General features: G+C 30.6%; 2 protein-coding genes across 2 annotated transcripts in view; one reads left to right on the top strand and one right to left on the bottom strand.

The window, feature by feature from the left end:
• The window catches only part of LOC126837403 (trans-1,2-dihydrobenzene-1,2-diol dehydrogenase-like), a 284,532-nt gene that overhangs the window by 14,454 nt on the left and 248,400 nt on the right, over positions 1 to 21,678 (bottom strand). The window lies entirely within an intron of this gene.
• LOC126837383 (uncharacterized) lies at positions 17,502 to 18,774 on the top strand. Its single transcript, XM_050571290.1, has 3 exons — positions 17,502 to 17,624; positions 18,046 to 18,202; positions 18,665 to 18,774. The coding sequence occupies exons 1-3, from the start codon at positions 17,544 to 17,546 to the stop codon at positions 18,772 to 18,774; spliced, it is 348 nt and encodes a 115-aa protein (XP_050427247.1). The 5' UTR covers positions 17,502 to 17,543.

Genomic DNA, 21,678 nt, shown 5'->3' with positions numbered 1-21,678 from the left:
AGGGCAGTGATTATACATATCCTTTAAAACGTAAACGAGTAACTAAAATCAATAATATTATACAGGTTCAGACATTTTGAATCATGAGGCCAGATACTTATGCGCTGTTCTTTCACATAAAAAAAAAATAAATAAAATACCCTCCTACAAATTGTAACTACTACTAGGAACCACTTTGATGAGTAATAATACTATTTTTTTTTTTAACGGGCATCATCCCAAAAATATAATGTTCGATTTCTACCTTTACAGCCGACCCATAAAATTGCATACTACATTTCAAATTTCATTCCACGTTTTTTTTAAATACATACTAAAAAAAAAACTGCTATTATAGCTTATACTATTTTATAATATACTTGATTTGTTTACTTAATTTTTTACTGGTTTACTGATTTATTCGATAAGTTACGTTTCTTTAAATTTTTTTAACTAAAGAATTGACTTTAATACTATTTGGTATAAATAATAACTACAATTTTAAGTTATTTAATTTAATTTAATTTATTATTTATGAAAATGTATTTTAAATAAATTTGAAATTAACTAAGATAATAGATGTTGTATAAATTATATATAAATAGATCATGTATGATTTATCGAGGCGATTTATTTGGCGAAAAAAATAAGTATTTAGCTAATGATTTTAATTTGTGTACTAATCCGTATTCCGTCATAACCAGACCTTATCAAACGGTTGAGTTACATCAACGAACGCGGCTATTGTAGCCTGTAGCAGATGTTCACATGTGGAGTGGTAATTCTTAATACCTACCCAATTTTAACTGAAGGATCTCGCTTAGATATGGTTTTAGTCTATTTAACATTAAACTTTCAAGCGGTTTTGATAGTAATGGAAATACTGCGGGGAGTACATAATATCAAGACCACACATTTTCGCGTTAGTTTAGGCGCTCATTTCCATATTACTTCTTCTTTGCAGCAAGTAGGAATAGACATTTTTTTTGTGAAATATTTAAAAATATATATCTACATATATAATGTGTATTTATATATTTTTTTAATGTATATATATACAAGCTGCCCCGACCCGGCGTTGCCCGTGTATTTGTGTATTAGACACACAATCAGCTGATCGGATCACTGTATCCTTGTGGTATGAAAAACCATAGAGATGTATTGATAACTATTGATACTATTGAAAATCATTATTAATTAAAAATTAAAAACATGTTCTATCGGATCAAATTGTGAATCAAACCTTTCTCGAATCAACTTAATCACGCACACAAAATTTCATAAAAAAATCTGCCCAGCCGTTTAGGAGGAGTTTCCATACTTATACACGGACAGAAGAAATATATATATAAAGATATACAAACTGTCCGGACCCGGCGTTGCCCGAGATTTAGTCTGCCAGGGCTGAGTAAAATAATTCCCATTCCCACCCTCAACCCCACCTTCATACCTATCTCCACCCCCATCCCTCATCTCTAATCTCTTATCAGATAACAGCGTGACAGCGTTTATGTGACACTTTTTTCTGTTATTATGTCCTCCTCTTACTCAAGGATCCCAGTCCCCAGTCCCAGATCACGTTCCAACAGTTAAAAGCTTGCCCAGAATCGTGGTACATAGAATCAGCCTGTTCCTTTAATCATCACCTACAATATGCTCGAGTACCGTGGTTACCATGGTTACAAACTAAGTGTTTATTTTGGGTTACCATGGTTACAAACATAATATTTCGTATTTAAAGTACAAAGTACAAGTGCTTGAGGCCACCCTTAGGGGTGGAATTTTCGAAAAGTACTATGCCAGTTAGGTTTGCAGGAGTGTACTCAACAACTTCCCAAAGTTTCATGGCGATCGGATGAATGGTGTACTAATGCATAAAGGACAGACAAACAGACAGGAATTCATTTTTATATATAGGTATAGGTATACAAATATTTATGTAACAAACTATAACTTTTTCTTATTATTATAAATAAGCCTAATTGCGATGGTTATTTATTGTCGTTACTTATTATTATCATGAAACTATAATCTATTCTAGACTATGAAGCTATAGTTAATGAGTTAAGTTTCCTCAAATCCAAAAGAAAAACATAATCTGGTGATTTATTTTTTAAGCCTAAAGACTTTATCATAATAATATATATTATTATGTATTAAAAATGGTACTATGTTTTTTTATAGTTTTCTATTAACCTTTAAATAGGTAATTGTACCAAAAAAAAAAAAAAAGATATATGATTTTGTTTATTGTGTTTTTTTTTTATCTACACATTTGATAAAAAAAAGTCATAATTCAATTGAATCGGTAATTTCAAAAACGGCACAAGTCACAAAATTGAAATTATACACTAGCCACAAAAAACTTCATAACTCCAGAAATTCAACTTATTTTGCATTTACACCTATTTACTAATTTATTTATAGGGTTTCTGATATTCATAACCCATAGTTTTAAATAGTCTAACTTTGACCGTAATTTATTAAATTGAGATAAGACATACTTGACTGAAATGTATTATATAGAAATTAGGTCAAGAAATAAAATAAAATAAATAAACACAGAAATGCTATTAAATTATTGCACAAACTGGTAACATTTTTAAAATAAAATAAATATTTCTGACAATGTCACGAATCTGAAAAATGAAATTTTTGTTCAGAATACGTAACTATGTATATAATTATCAAATTTGACAAAAAGTCATTTTTGAAAAATCCGTGACTTATGTCGTTTTTGAAATGACCGATTCAAATATAGATTTAAGTTTCATGTATAATATAGACTTTCTTGATTTTTAATTTTTGGAGAATTATTTAAAATATATTTTATACTAATTAGCTATTGTTTTAAAATGTATGGAAATTTAGGAGAGGAGGGAATTTGTTTATGTTATGAACTACGTCAGTAAAGTTCTGAAACTCTTCATTGCACTTCTACGTACAAATGTGATTTTAATAAGACTCTAAAAAACAAAATCTATTCATCGGTTTCAGAGATATGCGTGGCTAAAGAATAATTTAGCTAAAATTGATAATTCTTTTAATTGTAAAAACTGAAATAATTATTTTTTTAATTTTTTTAAATTCATATTTTTAATTTTCTTGACAAGCTCTTTGCTAACGAGCTGCTATCAATCAACTTGCTATATTATATTATAGTTTAATAGAATGTTGAAAATTAAGCTTTTATAAGATGTAACACAGATTGTTTCCAATTAAAATCATTATACCGCATGAGTATTAAATCGGATCTACCTGTATAATATTATCTTATGTTAAAGGTAATCATTTTGTTTAATTTCCTATTCACAACAAGCTCTTAAAGTTAGCAACAAACATTTTTTTTTTCGTTTTAATTACCATACTTAAATGATTTTTTTTTTAAATTAAGAAAATAAAATCCGAATAAACGAGTAAATGAGTCGAGTAAACGAGTAAATAAACTGATTAAACGAGTAAACGTGTAAGTCGAATGTATAAATCGAGTAAACGGGTAAATAAGTAAGGATACTCGTTCCTTAACTTCACACAATGGACGGTCTTTGATCTTACTGAAAAGTAATTTGTTTATTCATTATCAAAAGCAATCGAATAGTAAATGAATAATTAAAAAATAACTTTGAATTTATCGCTTTCTATAGATAAGCAAGTATAATTCGAATAATGCTCAACCTTTTTGAAAACGGACGTTTCGCATAATATTTATTAGTGTTCAACGCACTATTATTTTTTTTTTTTGAAAATATCGAAAAATATAGTACGTTTTGAAACGAAACGATAAAATCATTGTTTTTTAATAAAATCGCAATATTTTAATCCCATTTTCTTCGAGGAAATGTGCGTTTCAAGGATTGTCGTTTCAAAATGCAAATAAACACAAGTGATGCGTTCGACTGAATGATTTGTAACAAGTCTTGTAAACGACCATGTGACATACCTGATAATATTGTATTACACGCACACACACACACACACATATATATATATATATATATATAGAGTATGCGGATTATAATTTATTCATTACAACCGCGACACATTCGCAGTGACTTCGAGTTACAGCTATTGTCAAAATCGTCTCTGTTCCGGCTGTATAATATAATACAGACAGGAATTGCTGCTTTGTATTTATCGTGTAGGTGTACTCGGATGATTGTTCGCTTTTTGGCAATAGTTATACATACATATATATATATATATATGTATATACCCGACAGCCATAATGTGCTACATCACGGCGAAATAACGTTATAATATTAATATATTCGCATTAATAATATACACGGGTGTGCAAGTCCGATTGTCGTAAAGTTTCGATCAAAGTTCAAAAACGCTAATAATCTCTCTTTGGGAAACCGAAACCGGCTTGCCGGCATTATGATGAAACACCCAAGGACGACTGCACAAACTCAATCGGCAGAACACCCGAATGCCGACAATGCCGATGGAAACTCATTACACGACTCACGTGTTCTGTTCGTATTCCTAACCCTTTCCAAGACGGATGATACTCCTTAACCCTTTCGGCCTGGGCGTCGTAAACTGTCGCAAACAAGGTACGTCGTCACTTTTAACTCGTTATTAATAATTTAACGGGATGATAGGGGGGGGGGGAGAGAGATCGTTAGTAGGGTTGGGGGTTCGTTCAGGTGCGTTTATTAATATCAATTCTCGCCGGAGTGTCGCGCACAATTATTGTTTCTCTTTGAGGACGATATTCTCGCCAGAATCTCCGCCCCGTTGCCGCCGCCCCTCGGCGCCCGCGGTAACTTTGTTAATAAAGGGGTCCGTTCAATTATTGTACCTGCCTATGTTTTTTTTTTCCACCGCCCGGCTCCGCTAAGTATGCGTTTCGCTAAGTAGCACACCGTCGGCTAAATTCAAGTTTTCCGCGTCAGTTGGACCAGCGCCGAACGGCCGAACCGCCGAATATTATAACCCAGAAATGTGAAAATTCTCATTGAGATTTATTCGAATAATCTTGTTTTTTATTAAACACAATGTATTTACCATCAAATCATAACTACATTATGTACATTGAGTAAATGTGACCGAGGATAGTTGCTCTGTTAGGAGATTAGTGTGAGAGGTTATAGATTAGAATGAAAATTTAAAAAGTGAAATTCAGCTAACTGGTTAAGTGTAGGTATTTTGATGTCTTTGTGTACATTTTTATTAGTGATGTACCAAGAGGCAGAGGCTATTTATTTAAATAAAAACTCAAATATTAAATAGGTTTTTTTTTAACTATGAAAAAATACAAATAATAAATTGTCATTGGAACAAAATCAAACAATAAATATACAATGTATACATATTGAAAATAAACTTTCAATCATTTTTATGTCATATAGTTTTTAAATTAAAATATTATCTAAATTAGTGCCTGTGATTTTAAACGTGTAATTTATATACACGTGTACACACACCCCGTGTAATTAACATACACGTGTAATTACAAATACACGTGTATTTAAACAAATTTATTTTGTTAAACATTTTAGTTTGAGTTAACGTATTTACACAATTATGCTTGTGTTTGAGTTCGTATGATTAAACAGACGTGATATTAAACGTAAAACTAAAATTAATAACAAAAATAAATTTTTTTGAATACACGTGTATTTATAATTACACGTGTATGTTAATTACACGTGTTTCACGTGTAATCGAATACACGTGTAATAGGGACCTCTAATCTAAATAATAATAAAAAATGATTTTTATTAAATGTTCAAATAATAAAATCAAACAAATATTTATTTAACTATTTAAAAAAACGAAGCGTTTGTTCGAAAATGATTTTATCACATTCAGTTAAAATAATTCCTATGTAGACCTTTGATCTTCGCCGCTCCCACCGACATCACAGTGCTAGGCTGATTTTTTTTTTTACATAGTTATCTAATACGATATTGTTACTGTTTTTAGTTTTTTATTTTCGTTATTTATAACACATTACATTTTCGCAAACTCTGGTTAGGAGACTTTTGGACAAACATTACAAAAATAGCTTCCAACCGATTCGGATTAGGTTTGCGCGTGCTGGACGTTATATGGGAATCCTCCGGGTCAACACGGAAAATAAATAAGAATACCGAACATAATTGACACAAAACGACCGTTAATCTGATGTGTGGACGTGTGTGTGTGTGTGTGTGTGTGTGTGCTAGTGTCGTTTGGCAGCAAATATAAATCTAATAAAGTTTTGCTGGCGAGATCAAGGGGGGGGGGGTTTCTGCCCCGGAGGTGTTTGGTTTAACGGTGTCTGGTCCGGTAACCGCGGTGTATATAAACAGTATGAAAGGCAATTGGGAATAAGAAGAGCGAAGAGACGGATATAAGCCGCATCAAGACGAATCATTTGCCGAACCACCCCTCCCCCTCCCCGAGTGCAATATAAAATGGACTGAAAACCTTGTGAGTGTGTGTGTGTGTGTACTGTATAATATACTGTATGTATATATGTATATATACACTGCAGCAAGTCGGCGGGCACGGCGATGGCGGAGGGTATATACTACTTATTGAATCTGAGAGTTTATGTACACAGCAACCCAGGGGCCTATATCCTCTGCCGTGTAAACTTTAATGAAACCTCACCGGCGACTATATATTTTGTATTCTTTTTTCATCAACTCGCCGCCGTTAAACCCTTAAACCATTCGTTTATTAAAACTTCTTCATCTTTTATTCGATAGAAAACCGCGCGCGCTAGTCGTTCGAGAAAAAAGCAAACACGCCACCCGGTATACATAAATATATATATATATATATATATTATACACTCTACACATCCTTTCCTTTTCCGTCTCGTCTAGCGCATACTTCCTTTCACTTCAACCCCCGGCCTCTGGTCCTCTGGCCACTTACGGCAATTTTCAATAACCGGCGATCGGCTTACGGTGGAAAAAAATCTTCGGCGAGAAATGTTTAACGCGAAAACCGTCGAATGGCGATTAAATTATTTATAAATTTCTACAAAATAACGCCGAGATCGATACAGTCTCTTCCTAACGTCTTCTATAGGGATGGCATATGGTACGTAGTATTAACACAGAATAACCAGATGGGAAACTTGACAAAAAAAAAAAAAAATAACTGATAATATAAAACAAACAACCCTTTCTACAATTTATTGTTCTGCATTTTTATCATCGAAAACATTGGCACTGAAAAATATATACCTACGGTTTGCGCATCAGTTTGTTAACATTGGTGAGAAAAAGAACGACCGCTCATATTATTTTATTTTTTTACTCTATGATTTTAAGGTAAGAGGTAAAACTTATTATTACAAATAGAGTACTAACCGATCAACAATGAAGACTATTATTTTCCTTTCGTGTGATCATACTGGTTTTAGCCCTTTTTCTTTACTTCACTGTAGCATAAAAGATAGTATAATTAAAAATAAAGTCGATGCATCTCTTTATATTAGTACTCTTTAAAGGTTACATGAGTATAAAATTATTAGATAAAAGTAAAAATTAGATTTTGAATTACATATACCACTTTGCTATTTAACATTTTTAATAATATGCTTGTGAATGTAAGTTTAATGACGTTTAATTTCATTCTAATTGATATTTTTAACGGGTTTAAAAACAGATAACTTTATTTATGAAGTTGATTTTTATCAAATTAAGTTTTATCATAATATTACATGACGCTTCTACAATTAGAACTGTCAACATTAGATAACATTCAAATATTGATTTTTTTCCAGGGTTCTATCAACTTAACTTTTTGAGTATAAATTTAATTTTTGAAGTTATTAAAGTTTAAAAATAACTATCCAAAACATTGGGTTTCGACCAATCAACATTTACAACAAATATACTCTACCGTTTAAGTTTGAAAAGTTAATGGAGCCCTGGAAAATACTAAAAAAGTAAAATATTTAGTAAGTTTATAAAAAAAAAAAAATGCAATAATTGTTTTAAGAGATAAAACGAGTGTCCAAGTCTTAATTAATCACCCGGTTTGCTGTATTTAGACAGTTGTATTTTCTATGTTTTTATATAGGTTTTATAATTGTGATACCTAAATGTATTTAATCTATTCTTTGGTGGGCGTATATATAATTCGAACCAATGCAAATAAAAAGAAAACTTATAGGCGCATATCGAGTATTGTAAAAACAATAGCTTTTCGATTTTGCATTGGCCTTAAAAGGAAAAAAAAAGTATATTCGTCATTGAGAACGTTTGATTGACTTTGTACAGTCGTTCGTATATTTACAAACTATCGGTAAGTATATATATATTTTTTTTTATGTGTGCATAGAAAACCAATAACCACATCTGCCTTGATATGCTCGTATACTCGGCGGGGGGTCGAGGGTTTCAATTTAAAACGGATTTCGCAGCATCAAAATGACGGTCTCATCGCTCTTATAACGTATAAGTATAATATCGTCTACTATAGCTTATTAAGTACTGCGGTTTCCATTTTGTCATCATAAAAACGCGGATTCCTGTTCTATTTGCTTAACGCCAAATGTGTCGTTTAATAAAACGACTTTGGCGGAACTTAGCACAGCTATACCTACAATAATATACAAGCTTGTTTGCACACTCTGTCCGAGAATATTATTGCGTATGAATGTTTATAGCGTAGAAAAAAAATTGTGATGTGTTCCTTGGATTTACATAAAAGGGGAGTGGAGGGGGAGGTCGGAAAAATGGAAAGCGGGTGGAGATTGGCGGTACAAGTGAAGCAGGGAGAGACAAGGGGTTTAGAGGGATTGGGCTGAATCAGATGATTGTGTAAGGCCGATGTTTGATGTTTATGATCCAATGTCTCATTCGGTCGAGGGAAAGATTATGATTTTTTAAAAAGAAATTTCATAAAAAAATGTCAAAGTTGAGTACTTATTCACTTGAAAGCTGGTCTATTAGCGAATCCGATAGTAGTAGTATATTATTTTGTATTGGCTTCAACGTGGATCTGATAAGGTTTTGTTATATATTTTTTTTTTTTTGTAAGGATCCACGATATTTTCTAAACCGCAGAACCGATTACTTCATTAGGTACTTCATTTCAGTCTATAGATACGAAATTGTAACTGAGAGGTTAGGTTAGGTTGGGCAAAAAATAAAAAAATAGTCTAATTACTTCAAAACTCGTGTGAGATATTCTTTAGTTATCAATATAATAATATGTCGACAAGGTAAACAAATATATAAAAACCCTTTCACACAGAAGGGGTGGAAGCTCTTTCTATACTTCTATTTTTTAACTGAATTTTTCGCATTATATGCGCAGTTACAAAACTGGCTAATAAGGTAATCACAAGAGTCATTTATAATGTATACTCAAACTAAACGGATTACTAATCTGATTGAATAGTAATTTAATTAATGCGTCCTATATGAACCCTATATAGTCCTGTTACTACCCCTAGAGCTGTTTCACATATATCTTTCACATTTATTCTCTATGGTTGTTGAACACACTGTTGTAATGCTAGGTTCTGTTGCTCGTAGTTTAACAGGGTCGCATGCTCTCTACTCGTGTACACACACACACACAGTATGATAATATGACTAGAGTTAATTTTTGTCCATTTATTACTTCCAGGCAAGCTGCCAAGGTGTATGAAACACAACGCGTACCAGGAACGTATGCGGCAATCGCTTTACGTTCCATTGCCGCCTACGTTGATTTTTAGAATTTTCCAAAATCATTATTATAAAATATTTATGAACTAATGATGTAAAAAATATATATCATTAATAAACACTGAATAATTGATAAATAATAACTTGACAATATAATATGAAGGAGCTGTCTGATAAAGCTTACAGTTAGGCCTGGCAATAGATGAGAATACTAATATCGTTTGTTATTATTACTATTTGTAGATTATTGATCAGTAGAAGGCAGAATTACTATTTTACTATCGCACTGGATTCAGCGTACAAATAATGGAAATTTATCAATAACACCAAATTCAGTATACAATATAAATTTCAGTCAGAAGCCATCGGAGACATAAATAACCTAACTAAGTTACCTAAAGAGTTAAGCGGACGGTGGGATTGTATTATTGTTTTTTTCTGGGCGCATTTACCCAACCGCACGGCGCACTCCAATTCCAGTTCCAAGTTTTACTTTAAAATTTCTAAATTTCAAAAGTAACTGGCCGGTCAAAATTGTTCAATACATTATTTTTTATTTAAAAAAACTAATTAAACACGTTAGCAAGCTTAATCTCTATCAATCTTGTTACCGAGGGGAGGGGGGCGAATTACAATGATATTACAATTATATTTTTCTGTATGTTATTATTATATTATTATTTTATATTTTATAGATTTTTTACATTGGAAATGGCACGTTCTGCCTTGCTCGTCGTTTTATTGTATCAAATTCACCAGGATCGCATAGTGAACAATGCACAGTGTGCCACGTTCCCTGTAGTGTCCCGTTTAAGTCCCGGCGAGATGATGAATAACTAACATGTACCAGGAGCTCATGCGGCAAAACCGCGCTGACGTTTCACTGTTGCAATAAAACATAATATACACACACCTATTATTGTGAAGCATAACTGTTAATGTTGTTACACAATACAACGCGTTACCCACTCGAGAAAACGCACGATCAGACCGTTTAGATTAGGTCATGAGACCCTGGTATGTATGATAAAAAAAAAATCGGTTGTCGTTTCGGTAATGTCGGTGCCATAAAATGTTACTATCTATAATATTTTTACAAGAAATTGACGAGGAGTAAGCTGTTCTACATCACTTATGTAAAAAATTAATAACCCAAATGTTCCAAGCCAGGAAAAGTGAGGGATTTTTTAATATACTAACTGAGAAACACTTATGGGAAGACTAAACGAAGTTTTGAGAGTTTTTTTAGATTAAACTGGTATCAGTTTAACTATGTGTTAAACTTAATAGAAGCCCAAATAACTTGTAATCCAACAAATAAAATTAAGAAACCAATTTCTCCAGACAAAACCCAACTAATTTTGTAAGTTGTAATACATCTAGAGAAATACTTTTTTTCAAAATGTTTTATTAGAGAATTTGTTAAATAATTTAAAAATATTTTACGATAAATTTTAGGCTGAAAATTCAATACTCAAATATACAAATAAAATAATTTACAACATTTTGTTTCAATATCATTATTATTATTATTTTGATAATATGTACTGCTATTGATTATTAAAATATTTTATCTGGTGCGCATCTAGGAATAAAAAAAGAAAGGCCTAGAACAAAAATGCACTTTAAATACAAAGAAGCGATAGCCATAGATTTAATGTATGCATAGTAAAAAAAAAAAAATACACTTATGCATACAATTTAATTACATAAGGAAGGAACTTCAGCCCCCCTTTTCTATTCGCATTTTGTAAATAATATTTATAAAATATTATATTCTGACCGAAAAGAACGTTGTTATAAACAAATTTTAAAATATTCAAAAAACTATCTATTGACATTATGACAACCTATTTTTCGGCTCGGGCTGATAGTTTATTGTAATATAAAGTTTTGTTTCAATGCAGAACTTCTTTTTATAAATCACTTTCAATTCAATTATTTATTTATTTAGACGAGTATGGATGTGCAGAAGCGATGTGTGAGTTATTGACAGTTATATCAGGTCAGGGTACAACAAACGGGCTTGGATTCATTTGGTTTTCATTACCCAATTCCCATACCGCGGGTTTGCAGTAAATTTAGGTGTGATCGAGCTCGGTAAAGCGATTAGATTTTTATCGAAAACGACTCCTGTGCAAGTCTTCAGCAGGGGTTGTGACTCTTTTGTACAATAATAATTATTATCAGTGCAATTTGCAATCACCGTGATCAGCATCCGGTAAATGGCATGTCTGCTGCTGAACGATGGTCGTCTCTCCCTCGTTTACGATGCTGTTTATACAGTTTATTTGTATATAACAGCCCGGAACCGACGAATATTACCCGATGATGAGCCCTACAACGGAGGTCGCATTATACCGAATGAACAGCTCAGCGTGAGCCATCTTTGGATAATTAGCAAAAGTCTGCTCGCCGTTCAAATTGCTACTGCTGCAAGTGATGGACACGACAGTATGGTTATTCGGGAAAAATTCATTGTTCGGCTTAGCAGTGTTTGTTAAACCAAAGGGGGTAAACGTTTTAATAACCCATTGATTTCTTCTGTTGTCCTGCAATATATTATTATGTGTATAGTTTTTTTTATTCCACCGCCGTGAACGCGTCTGCATTAAAAAAAAAATTTTTCTTTTTTATTTATTTACTTTTTTTTACAATATTTTTCTCTCTGTGTATTGTGGAAAATAACACGATATGTCTCGAACAGTTTAAAACGTTATTAGAAACCAAATGCCATAATGGCAAACTGTATTATAAGTCGTTTCGATGAAAAATATACGTTGCGGTTGTATTAATGGATGTTGGTCGATTGCAACTTTTATTTTCTTAACAGCAGTCGGTTTCGAATTTATGTGTCTCGCCATTAACACCTACCTTGTTAAAATATTTGTATTAGCTGAGTTTCAGTAAGAACATTTTTCTTAATTAGTAAACATTAGTAAACTTAGTAATTAGGTAGACGAGAAAAATACATTTTTTATTGATGTCTTATACTTTTTAATGATTCCCTGTATGGAATTTTTTATTATTGTAATTACGTTTTTAAAAAAAATAAAAGAACTATGCATTTAATTAAGTCTGTAGCAAAAATATCAACGAACAAAACGTTTTGAATTTTTTTAATAAAAAAAAGTGGTATTTATATACATTTTATGGTCCATTCGCTTACATAATAATTATAACCACGTTGACCCTTTAATACGAATATAAAATCACCCTATTTAAAAACGGAAGTCAATCAAAATTTCTTGTTCGTTTTACTGCACGTGATCACCGACACCGTGCATAACCTAATAACGTTAACAATGGAATTACATATATAATATCAGGGGTCTCAATACAAATAGGGGATTTAATCGTTCAATGGTCCTCGGCTGTTCATCCAGGTTGTATCATTTATTATAATATAGCGCGTTGTACTAAATCAAATAAAAGTTCATAATATTATAATATGCGCTGTTGTAGCATATTTATAATATTGAACGCATAATTTATGTTTTTAACCTTTATTGTATAGGTATTATATGCTTAGTATATTAGAGAATTAACAAAACGTAATAACGCTTGTACACACATAAAACGTATGACATACAAAATACATTTGTGTATACGATTTCATATTATAATTTTAACCTTTTGGAATATTGCTGTTTTTTTAGCTTCGTTGCTGAGAAAATATTGTTTTTAAAATGATGTAATTTTATTTTTTTGTGCTTGGACCTACTTAGCCGCTGAACTGATTTCTTTATGTAGCAGTTAATAATCAAAAAAACTTACCTGAATAGCTCAATGGGTTAAATATTAAAAAAATCAAAAAAACATAAATCAATTTTTTTTAAATGTATATAATATCTAAAAAAATAGTCGAATTAGTTCCAAATTCTTGTGAAATATTCTTACACAGATTATTATTATCAATAAACGTTGACATCCAAAAAAAAATTGTCTATAGTGTTTTAGGTGTAGTCTTAGGACTTAAGGTCTGAAAATTAGACTAAAGGTAGATCTAGAGCAAGAATATATCGTATAGGATTTCTTTAAAGAGCTGTTGTCAACATTTTTTTTGTGTAAATAAAAATAAAAATAAAAGACTGGGAAAATTACACTTTGATCTTCGTAAATTTTTAGGTTATGTGTGAGCTGTGAGCGAGTATTTTATGAAAATTTCAAAACTATTTTGTACCTAATAAAGTGGTCGACATATTTTAAAATAAATTTGTTTAAAGTTGAACGTACATTCAAATAAGAAAACTTATTTTAATACGCCCATAAATTACGCTTTAAAAAATCGCGTTTATTTAATAAAGGCTATAATATTATATTATCAAAGTTAAAATTATATTTAAGTTAGAATTAACCGTTTTCTTTACAATTTCTTTTTTTTTTTGTTCCGGGTATATTATTAAGGAAATAAACCATTTTTAATTTGTTAAAACGCTTGAATTTCTATTCCATTATGGACTATGCTGTTTTTAGTTTATTTCGAAAAAAATAAGACCTCCAATTGAGATTACCGAAAAATGGCAAAAAATAAGCACTTAAAAATCTGAAAAAAATATCAAATGCTTCTATGCAAAAAGAAATAGTTTTTGCATTATTTAGAATTTTTTAAACGTTTGTAATTAGCAGAAAAACTGTTTTTTTTATGTTTTTCTAATATTTCAGATTTTTTTTTCAGTTATTATTTTCTCAAATAATTCATTCAAAAAAAAAAAAGGAAGAAAATAAAAAATAAAATGTACTTCCACGCTGCGCCCTTACCTTAGTACCTTCACCACATTGTGATTTATAATGACAATAAGTGTACATTAAACGACTTAACAATGTGTGAACGCGAATTGTGTTTTTCAAAATTAAGTATAGAGCTATACTTAATATTTTTTTATATTATATTTTATACTGGAGTAAATGGCACGTACGTATAGGAAACTAGAGTGAGTAGGTGGAAATTTCACACATCAATAGCTGTCAATGGACAGTTTTATAGGGTTGAAAATTTGTAAAGAGAGAGTTGCACAGAGAGGGTAAAGTGCCCTTGCATCTATCACGTATGATTAGGAATCAAAAACGTGACATCCTCCATCAGAAAAAATAACAACAATAATGCCTTTAATAAAATACCACCCTAACTAATAAAAATATTGATAATTTTCGACATTGCTCTGTTCGTTCAATATAAGTTACCTTTTAAGTTTTTTATTTTTTTATTGGAGAACCGAAAGTTTTTCAAAGTACTAAAAATCGATATATTTTATTAATACTAAAATATATTTCGCTACCTTTTTAAATTGATTTTAAACAGCAGATTTTATTCATCAAAGTATTCGCTGTAATAAAAAGTAGTTATAATAAGCAATGGTAATTGCTTAAAAACTTTTATCATAACTTTGGAACTTTTTCTCATAAAAGAATTATTGCCAATAACAATGTAACAACAGTCGATGTAAATGTAAATATTAAAGTTTAATATCATATCCCTTTATCGAGTTTAAACCGTTTGCAAAAATTATAATTACATTTTCACGATCAGGAAAGATGTCGATAAATAAGTCTTTTTTTTTTATTGTTATTTTTTGTTTTTAATTTCTATTGTTTAGTTTATTTTAATTTAGTTGAATACTTAAAATTTTTAATTAAAATGTTATTAAAAATAATAATTTAATGTTTAATGAACTTTCAATTGATATTATTATTATTACTATGAATACTTATTTTAATAACTAGCAAATTTATTTCATATTTATATAAACGATAACAGAAAAGTGATGAAATTGTTGCATAAAATATATCACCAGCTTTATATGTCGACTTGAAAACGTCTTATCGGTTTGTGCATCATTCCGTCTTTGATTATTACTCCTTCGATAAATTTTTATTTTGTGGTCGTATTATTGACATCTCTTTTTGCCCTTCTAGTTTTCCTATTTACTTAATAATTTAATTAAGATTAAAAAAGTCTTGATTTTTATTGATAATTTTAACATTATCGTTAATAATATGGATTTAGCTAAAGAAATGTAGACGCGTTGTCAATATTCTTCGATTACTATTATCACATTTTTTTCTTTAATACATTTTTAGACAAATTAATTTTTTTATTATCATAGAATTATTTGTCATATTTAAAATGTCACTTAGATCAGTTATTTTTGTCAAATATCCCTTTCCATTCCCCTGGAACGTGTTGCAGACAGTGTGGAACATCTAAAATATGTTCCAAAGTATCCAGCCGTGTTCATACCATTAAATAACATTTTGTTTAATAAATTATTTCAAAATCAATTTATGTGAATTATTGTAATATTTTAAAGGCAACCATTGCAGAACTTTATAATACCCGTTAATCCATTTTTTTTTATTACTTAAATTAAAATTTGTAGTTAAACTAACACAGTGGAGTCACAGAACATATTATACTGAAAGCAGATCTAGAGTGGGAATTAAATTTACACTTTGACTGTATACAATTTCCCAGATTATCTAGTATCTACTATGGTACTAGATAAATACTACTTTTCATAGATAGATAATTTTTTTAGATAGGGGAATACTTGATTCTGTCTAGATATTTAACTGTTTATTATCTCTACAGGGGCTGTATTTAATATTTCGTTTGACCTCCGGACATGATCTACCCATAGGAGTAGTTTGCTCATCGGGTAAGCATTTATCCCGGGTTTTTGATAAATTGATTGCACTTCTGTATTCGTTTTTCTTCTATACACATAATTTTTAATTTTTAAATTTAAAAAAATTACAGTAAGGATTTTTGAAAACTTGTTACCTACTTCTTTTTTTGTTTTATTTTAGTTATTACTGCATCTAAGTATTTACTGTCTCTTTTAGATACTTAAAATACAACCAATACTACTTGTTGTCTAAACAAAGTAATATGTAGTTCAAAACAACTTGTTTTTTGCACATCTGCGATACTATATTTTGTTATTGCTTTATAACGTTATTTTTTCATATTCGATGAGCGTTTTGCGTCTGTATCATATTTATATAATTTACATATGTATTATTTATATATTTATAGTGGTATAAAACTTCTCGGATTTTTAAATCGCACGTCTCTTGAGTTTCCCCACTCGCCTATCCTCTTAAAGCCTTACACTGAGCTCTTGTGCTATTCTAAAATATAGTTCTGTTGTCTAGGGCCAGAGCTATGATCGAACGAGTCCAGAGGTGCTTTCTACGAATGGCAGCATTTTGTCTTCACATCCCTTGTCCTCCTCGTGATTACTCGCTCCTGTCCAAAACTTTCTTAACCTTCCTTCCTTATCTGACCGTAGGCATGCAGTTAAGACGTCATTCCTTACCCGTGTTCTGTCAAGAAAAATGTATTCCCCTACCTTCCTTTCTCAAATAAACTTCAAAATCCCTGTACGTTCCACTCGCTCTTCCATCCAGTTCCTTATCCCCCATTCGTCTGAATTCGCCTCTTAGCCATTTAATGAGGTAAATGACCATACAAATTTTGTGGGCGATTATTTTTAAGATGTTTGTTTCATATGATTACACCAGTACGCTATAGAATTTCTGTTCGATATTGTTATGCTTGAACCATTCTAGCAAAACAACAAAGCTAATTCATAGGCCCTAATGTTAGTTTTACTGCAATATGGAATGTTAGCGTATTCGAAAAACACAATATATTTGTGTTTATTTAGATTTTCGCTTCTAAAAGCGGCTAATAGAAAAAAAAAACAAGAACATTATAGTTAAATTTTTCTGCAAAACATTTTAAGAAAAACAACATAGCTGATTCATAGGCCATATTGTTAGCCGATTCAACAAACACAATATCGGTGTATTTATTCAGGCTTTACGAGCAAATCTCGCTTCTAAAACCAGCTACTAGAAAAAAATAAGAATCATTTAAGTTGAAATTTTCAAGTGTTAAGATTCGATATACGTGTAAACAGTTTTTAAATGTATCCTAAAATGTATGTTATCTTTTTATACTTTTTTGTCTATTTCCAAGTAGCAAACGCCGGCAAGTTATCTGAAGAAGTAATTATGAGTTTATTGACTACAACAACATGTTATATAATCTGTAAATCTATATACAAAGTGATTGATATTTTTAAGTTATGTTCCAGTTAAAAATTATAATACAAAAGGTGTAGGTTCAAAGAGTAACTTTAAAAATTCATACAATAACCTAGAAAATATGTTATAACTTTTTTAATTAAATCTATTAGCTTTCGTTTAAAAAAAACATTACAGCTTTACAATTTCAATAATTACAATTAATAACTATTAGATATAGTGATAAACAATATAACAAATGTAATGTAAGCCTATAGTACCTACATAAGCCTAGTAAAAATTATACTAGTAATACTTCGTGTGACACTATGTATATTTTAATATTGAAATTCTACAATAATAATATACAAATGTATTAAAAATAATTATGAAATGACTTTAGCAAGTCAAATGTGTTTATAGCATGGTACAATGGTCTCATGATTTCAATAGAGACGACGGAGTTAACAAAGATGAAATACAAATATACTTGAAGAAAAAACTGACCATATATGGAATAACCGAACAAGAAGTCGATGAAATGACAAGCGATTTTCCAGGCACGTTAAGCAATAATATTTCAGTAGTTACTATAAAATATGATATTGTGTTTTTTACAATATCTCTGAACAGCACTGTTATACCACAGAAGCCGTCTGTATAAGATAGTCATAAAGAATAAATTATGAAATGTAAATCCCTTACATTCTTTCTGCAAATTGTACAAATCAATTTTGTTGTAGTATCCTTTATAATAGTTCGACTAAATTGACTCATGTTGGAATATGCATTTTACAACTATCTCCTTGAAAATTGTTTAGATAAGTTAATTTTCATCTTTGATTAATCAAAAACTAAATAAGTAAACAATTTAATATTGCTGTTTAAAGTTTAATAATACAATGGCCAAAACATATTTTATATAAAAACTAAATAATAATTGCAATAGTCAATTTAAATATGTTACAACATGTTATAATATTCGTAAATTTTAATGTGAATACTTTCTTAATGATTTCCAGATACATCTGTCACATTAAAACAGTTTTTATCGCTTATGGACGGTTATGATAACAACATTGTGGACCCTAGTTTACCAATAAAAGTCGATTATACAGTGCAAGTTAACTAGTTAACTTTTTTAAGAATATAATATGTTACTTTTATAAAAAAAAATTATTTTAAAATGTTTAAAATAATGTTATATTATTTTATTATAATAGTAATATAACGATATTCATATAATCCTTATACGTGTTCATTATTGAAATATTTTCAATTATAGTTTTTAGACAACTGCTTAATTTTGGACCTTTGATATATTACAAACGTATGGATATAAATGGTACTACTTATATATCTGTATAATAATAATCTTATACATTAACAAAAATATAGACACCTCTTTTGAAACAGATTTACAGTGTAGGTATAGAATCGTTTTTGCTGAATTAGAATTTAACACATCATTTTATTATTTAAATCGCTTCCAAAGTTGTAAGGAACTTTAAAAAAAATTTTTTTTTCTAAAAACGTTTATCTTTTCCGTAGACAAAAATGTGTACTTGCTACTTTGTATTAGAAATAAACAGCGTTTACATTCTATCATTGTGTAAACAAGTTAACATTTTTACAAAAAAATATAATACAGTGTATTGTATACACAATTAACTATAGTAATGCAAAAATTGGCGGTGTCCTACAGTAAAAAAAAAATAAATTAAGCCCAGACTGACACTATTAGTACAACTTGGGATGATATGGGAAGTTCGTAAAAAATGATTGATAACTATTATAATAGGTTTTAAAGTATCATTTAAATCTAAAACGTTTTTCACTTAAACGGAATTTTATTTTTTGTGGGTTAAGCCGTTTTAGCACTATGGCCTAAACACTTATACAAACACAGATGGAAAATTAATAATAATAATTTGAACCTTTGAGAAGTACGTACCTCGTTGAATATTTGAACCTTAAAGTACTTAACGTGTTATCTACTACTAGTGGTCGATTTAATATTCAGCCAACATATATTATGCTCTTATAAGCGGATATGAGAATTATTTCTTGCCTATTAATATTAATATTAATGTCTCTTATCGTCTATAAAATATATTTTAGCTACACGAAATCGATAATGATTCTTTATGTTGTATACTTATATTTGATCTTTCCAAATCAGTTTTGAATTATTACTATATCAATAAAAAGTTTGGAAATAAACCGCAGCACAAAAATTATAAGCTTGGAAAAAATTGTAATTTGTATTAGAAATAAATAAATAATTGTCCCCACTATAAGTTACATAATAAAAGTTATAACTTATAACCCATTTGGAGTACAATAATACTATTGTTTTTATTTAGAAGAACAAGATTAGTAACTGCAACTAAACGAGGGCAAGCGCGACAGCTAAACTTTTCAAAATAATACATTTTTAGCTTCTTTGCTCCAGGGAAAACTAGACCAGCCAACAACGATGCTCGTAAGGGAAGTTATCTTTTGGGTAAAAAATTTGCCGCCGCCCTAGGCCATTGGTGACTTGAAAATATCATAGTGTTAGACTGTTAAACGGAGCTCATCGTCGTGGTTATGGTACAAAAAATACAATCAATGAAGATCATTCTGAATAGAGTTGGCACAAAGTAACCATATTATTTTCACACTGCCACGGTGGTCTGCCGTGTGTATATTATTATTCGATGACGGTTCTCTGCGACACCGACGGATCATGATACTTTATTATAATGTACATATTATAATATAGGCGTTTTCATTGACACGATAGGTATTGACCGGGACAAACGGTTCGTTTCGTTATTGTCGGCACAAATTCCTTGAGTTCATCAAAGACCTTAGGCCGCCTGCACTGTTCGGGTATTGCACCCTTCCTCGGGTTTTGCTATAATCTTGTGTGCGGCGTGCGCGATTATGTGTACAGTTATAGTTATTATATTAGTAGTGTGTAAATGTGTCGATCGAACTTGCAAATAATAATACTAATGGTATTATTTACATATAATACATTATAGTATATTATTATTATGTAGGCCGAGCCAAGAGAGAGAGAGGGAGAGAGAGCGAGCTCAGGGAAACTGTTTTCCATTAGCGCGAAATCAAAAGATTTTTCAAAAGGGCACTTAGAAACAATATATACTGGCGGAATTGTCGCGCTGTTCCATTCTATACTTACTCTCATTATATAAGTCTCGAGTTTAAAAACTCTTTTGTGTTCGCGCCGTTCGTAATTACTCGGAAAATTGGTTTTGATACAAATGCTGCAGCGGTTAATTCGACTTAAATAATAATTGGGCGAGTGACCTATCGATTTTCTTCGGATCGAGCCTCTGTAAAGCCAAGACCGTGCACAAAGACCACGTTTGTCGCTGCAGTAGCAAATGGAGTTACTTTTGAAACCGTCAAGTTCGATACATACATATTATATAATATAATACGTTAGGTTGATTGTTATGTTTTATGGAAATTCTTAATTTCTATGGTGCCGCCCTCTCCCGCCCCACACTTTGTTCTAGGCAAAAAAAAAGAAACATTTTGACTCCCGATATGAACTCCCTGATCCAATTCAAATGTCCCCCTGTAAAGAGTTTTCCATATTATATTATAATACACGTGGTTTTTTCATTGTTTTTTTTTTTTTTGTAAAAAATTTTAAACAAAGGAATGCCCCCAGTTTGAAACGTATCATTCTTGACAAGCGCCTTATTTGAGCTCGCCATATTAGGTTTAAACGCAAATTTAGAAATTACCTATCCTTAAATCTAGATTATGTTTTAACCGTAAAGTCCTACTTTGCAAACTAGTATTACACCTGCATAATCCTACGGTATCCAAATTTGTGCTAAACGGATATTATAATTATTTCCAAAATATCGGATCAAGTTTTATCAAATATAATATGAGTAAAACGGTTAGAGTTATACAAATGAGTTATACATTTTTAATTGTAAGTATAGCTCATGCCCGTTAGATTTATAAAGTATCTTTTTTCTTCAACAATCAATCCCTATTTATTAAA

This window comes from Adelges cooleyi, unplaced genomic scaffold (genome assembly GCF_023614345.1).
Source record: "Adelges cooleyi isolate 19-005CV unplaced genomic scaffold, UGA_ACOO_1.1 ACOO_flye_CR_arks_rails_tigmint_CR_PRNA_248, whole genome shotgun sequence".
NCBI classification, from domain to species: domain Eukaryota; kingdom Metazoa; phylum Arthropoda; class Insecta; order Hemiptera; family Adelgidae; genus Adelges; species Adelges cooleyi.
Note: the sequence above shows the minus strand (reverse complement) of the source record. Positions and strands in the feature narration are given on the sequence as shown.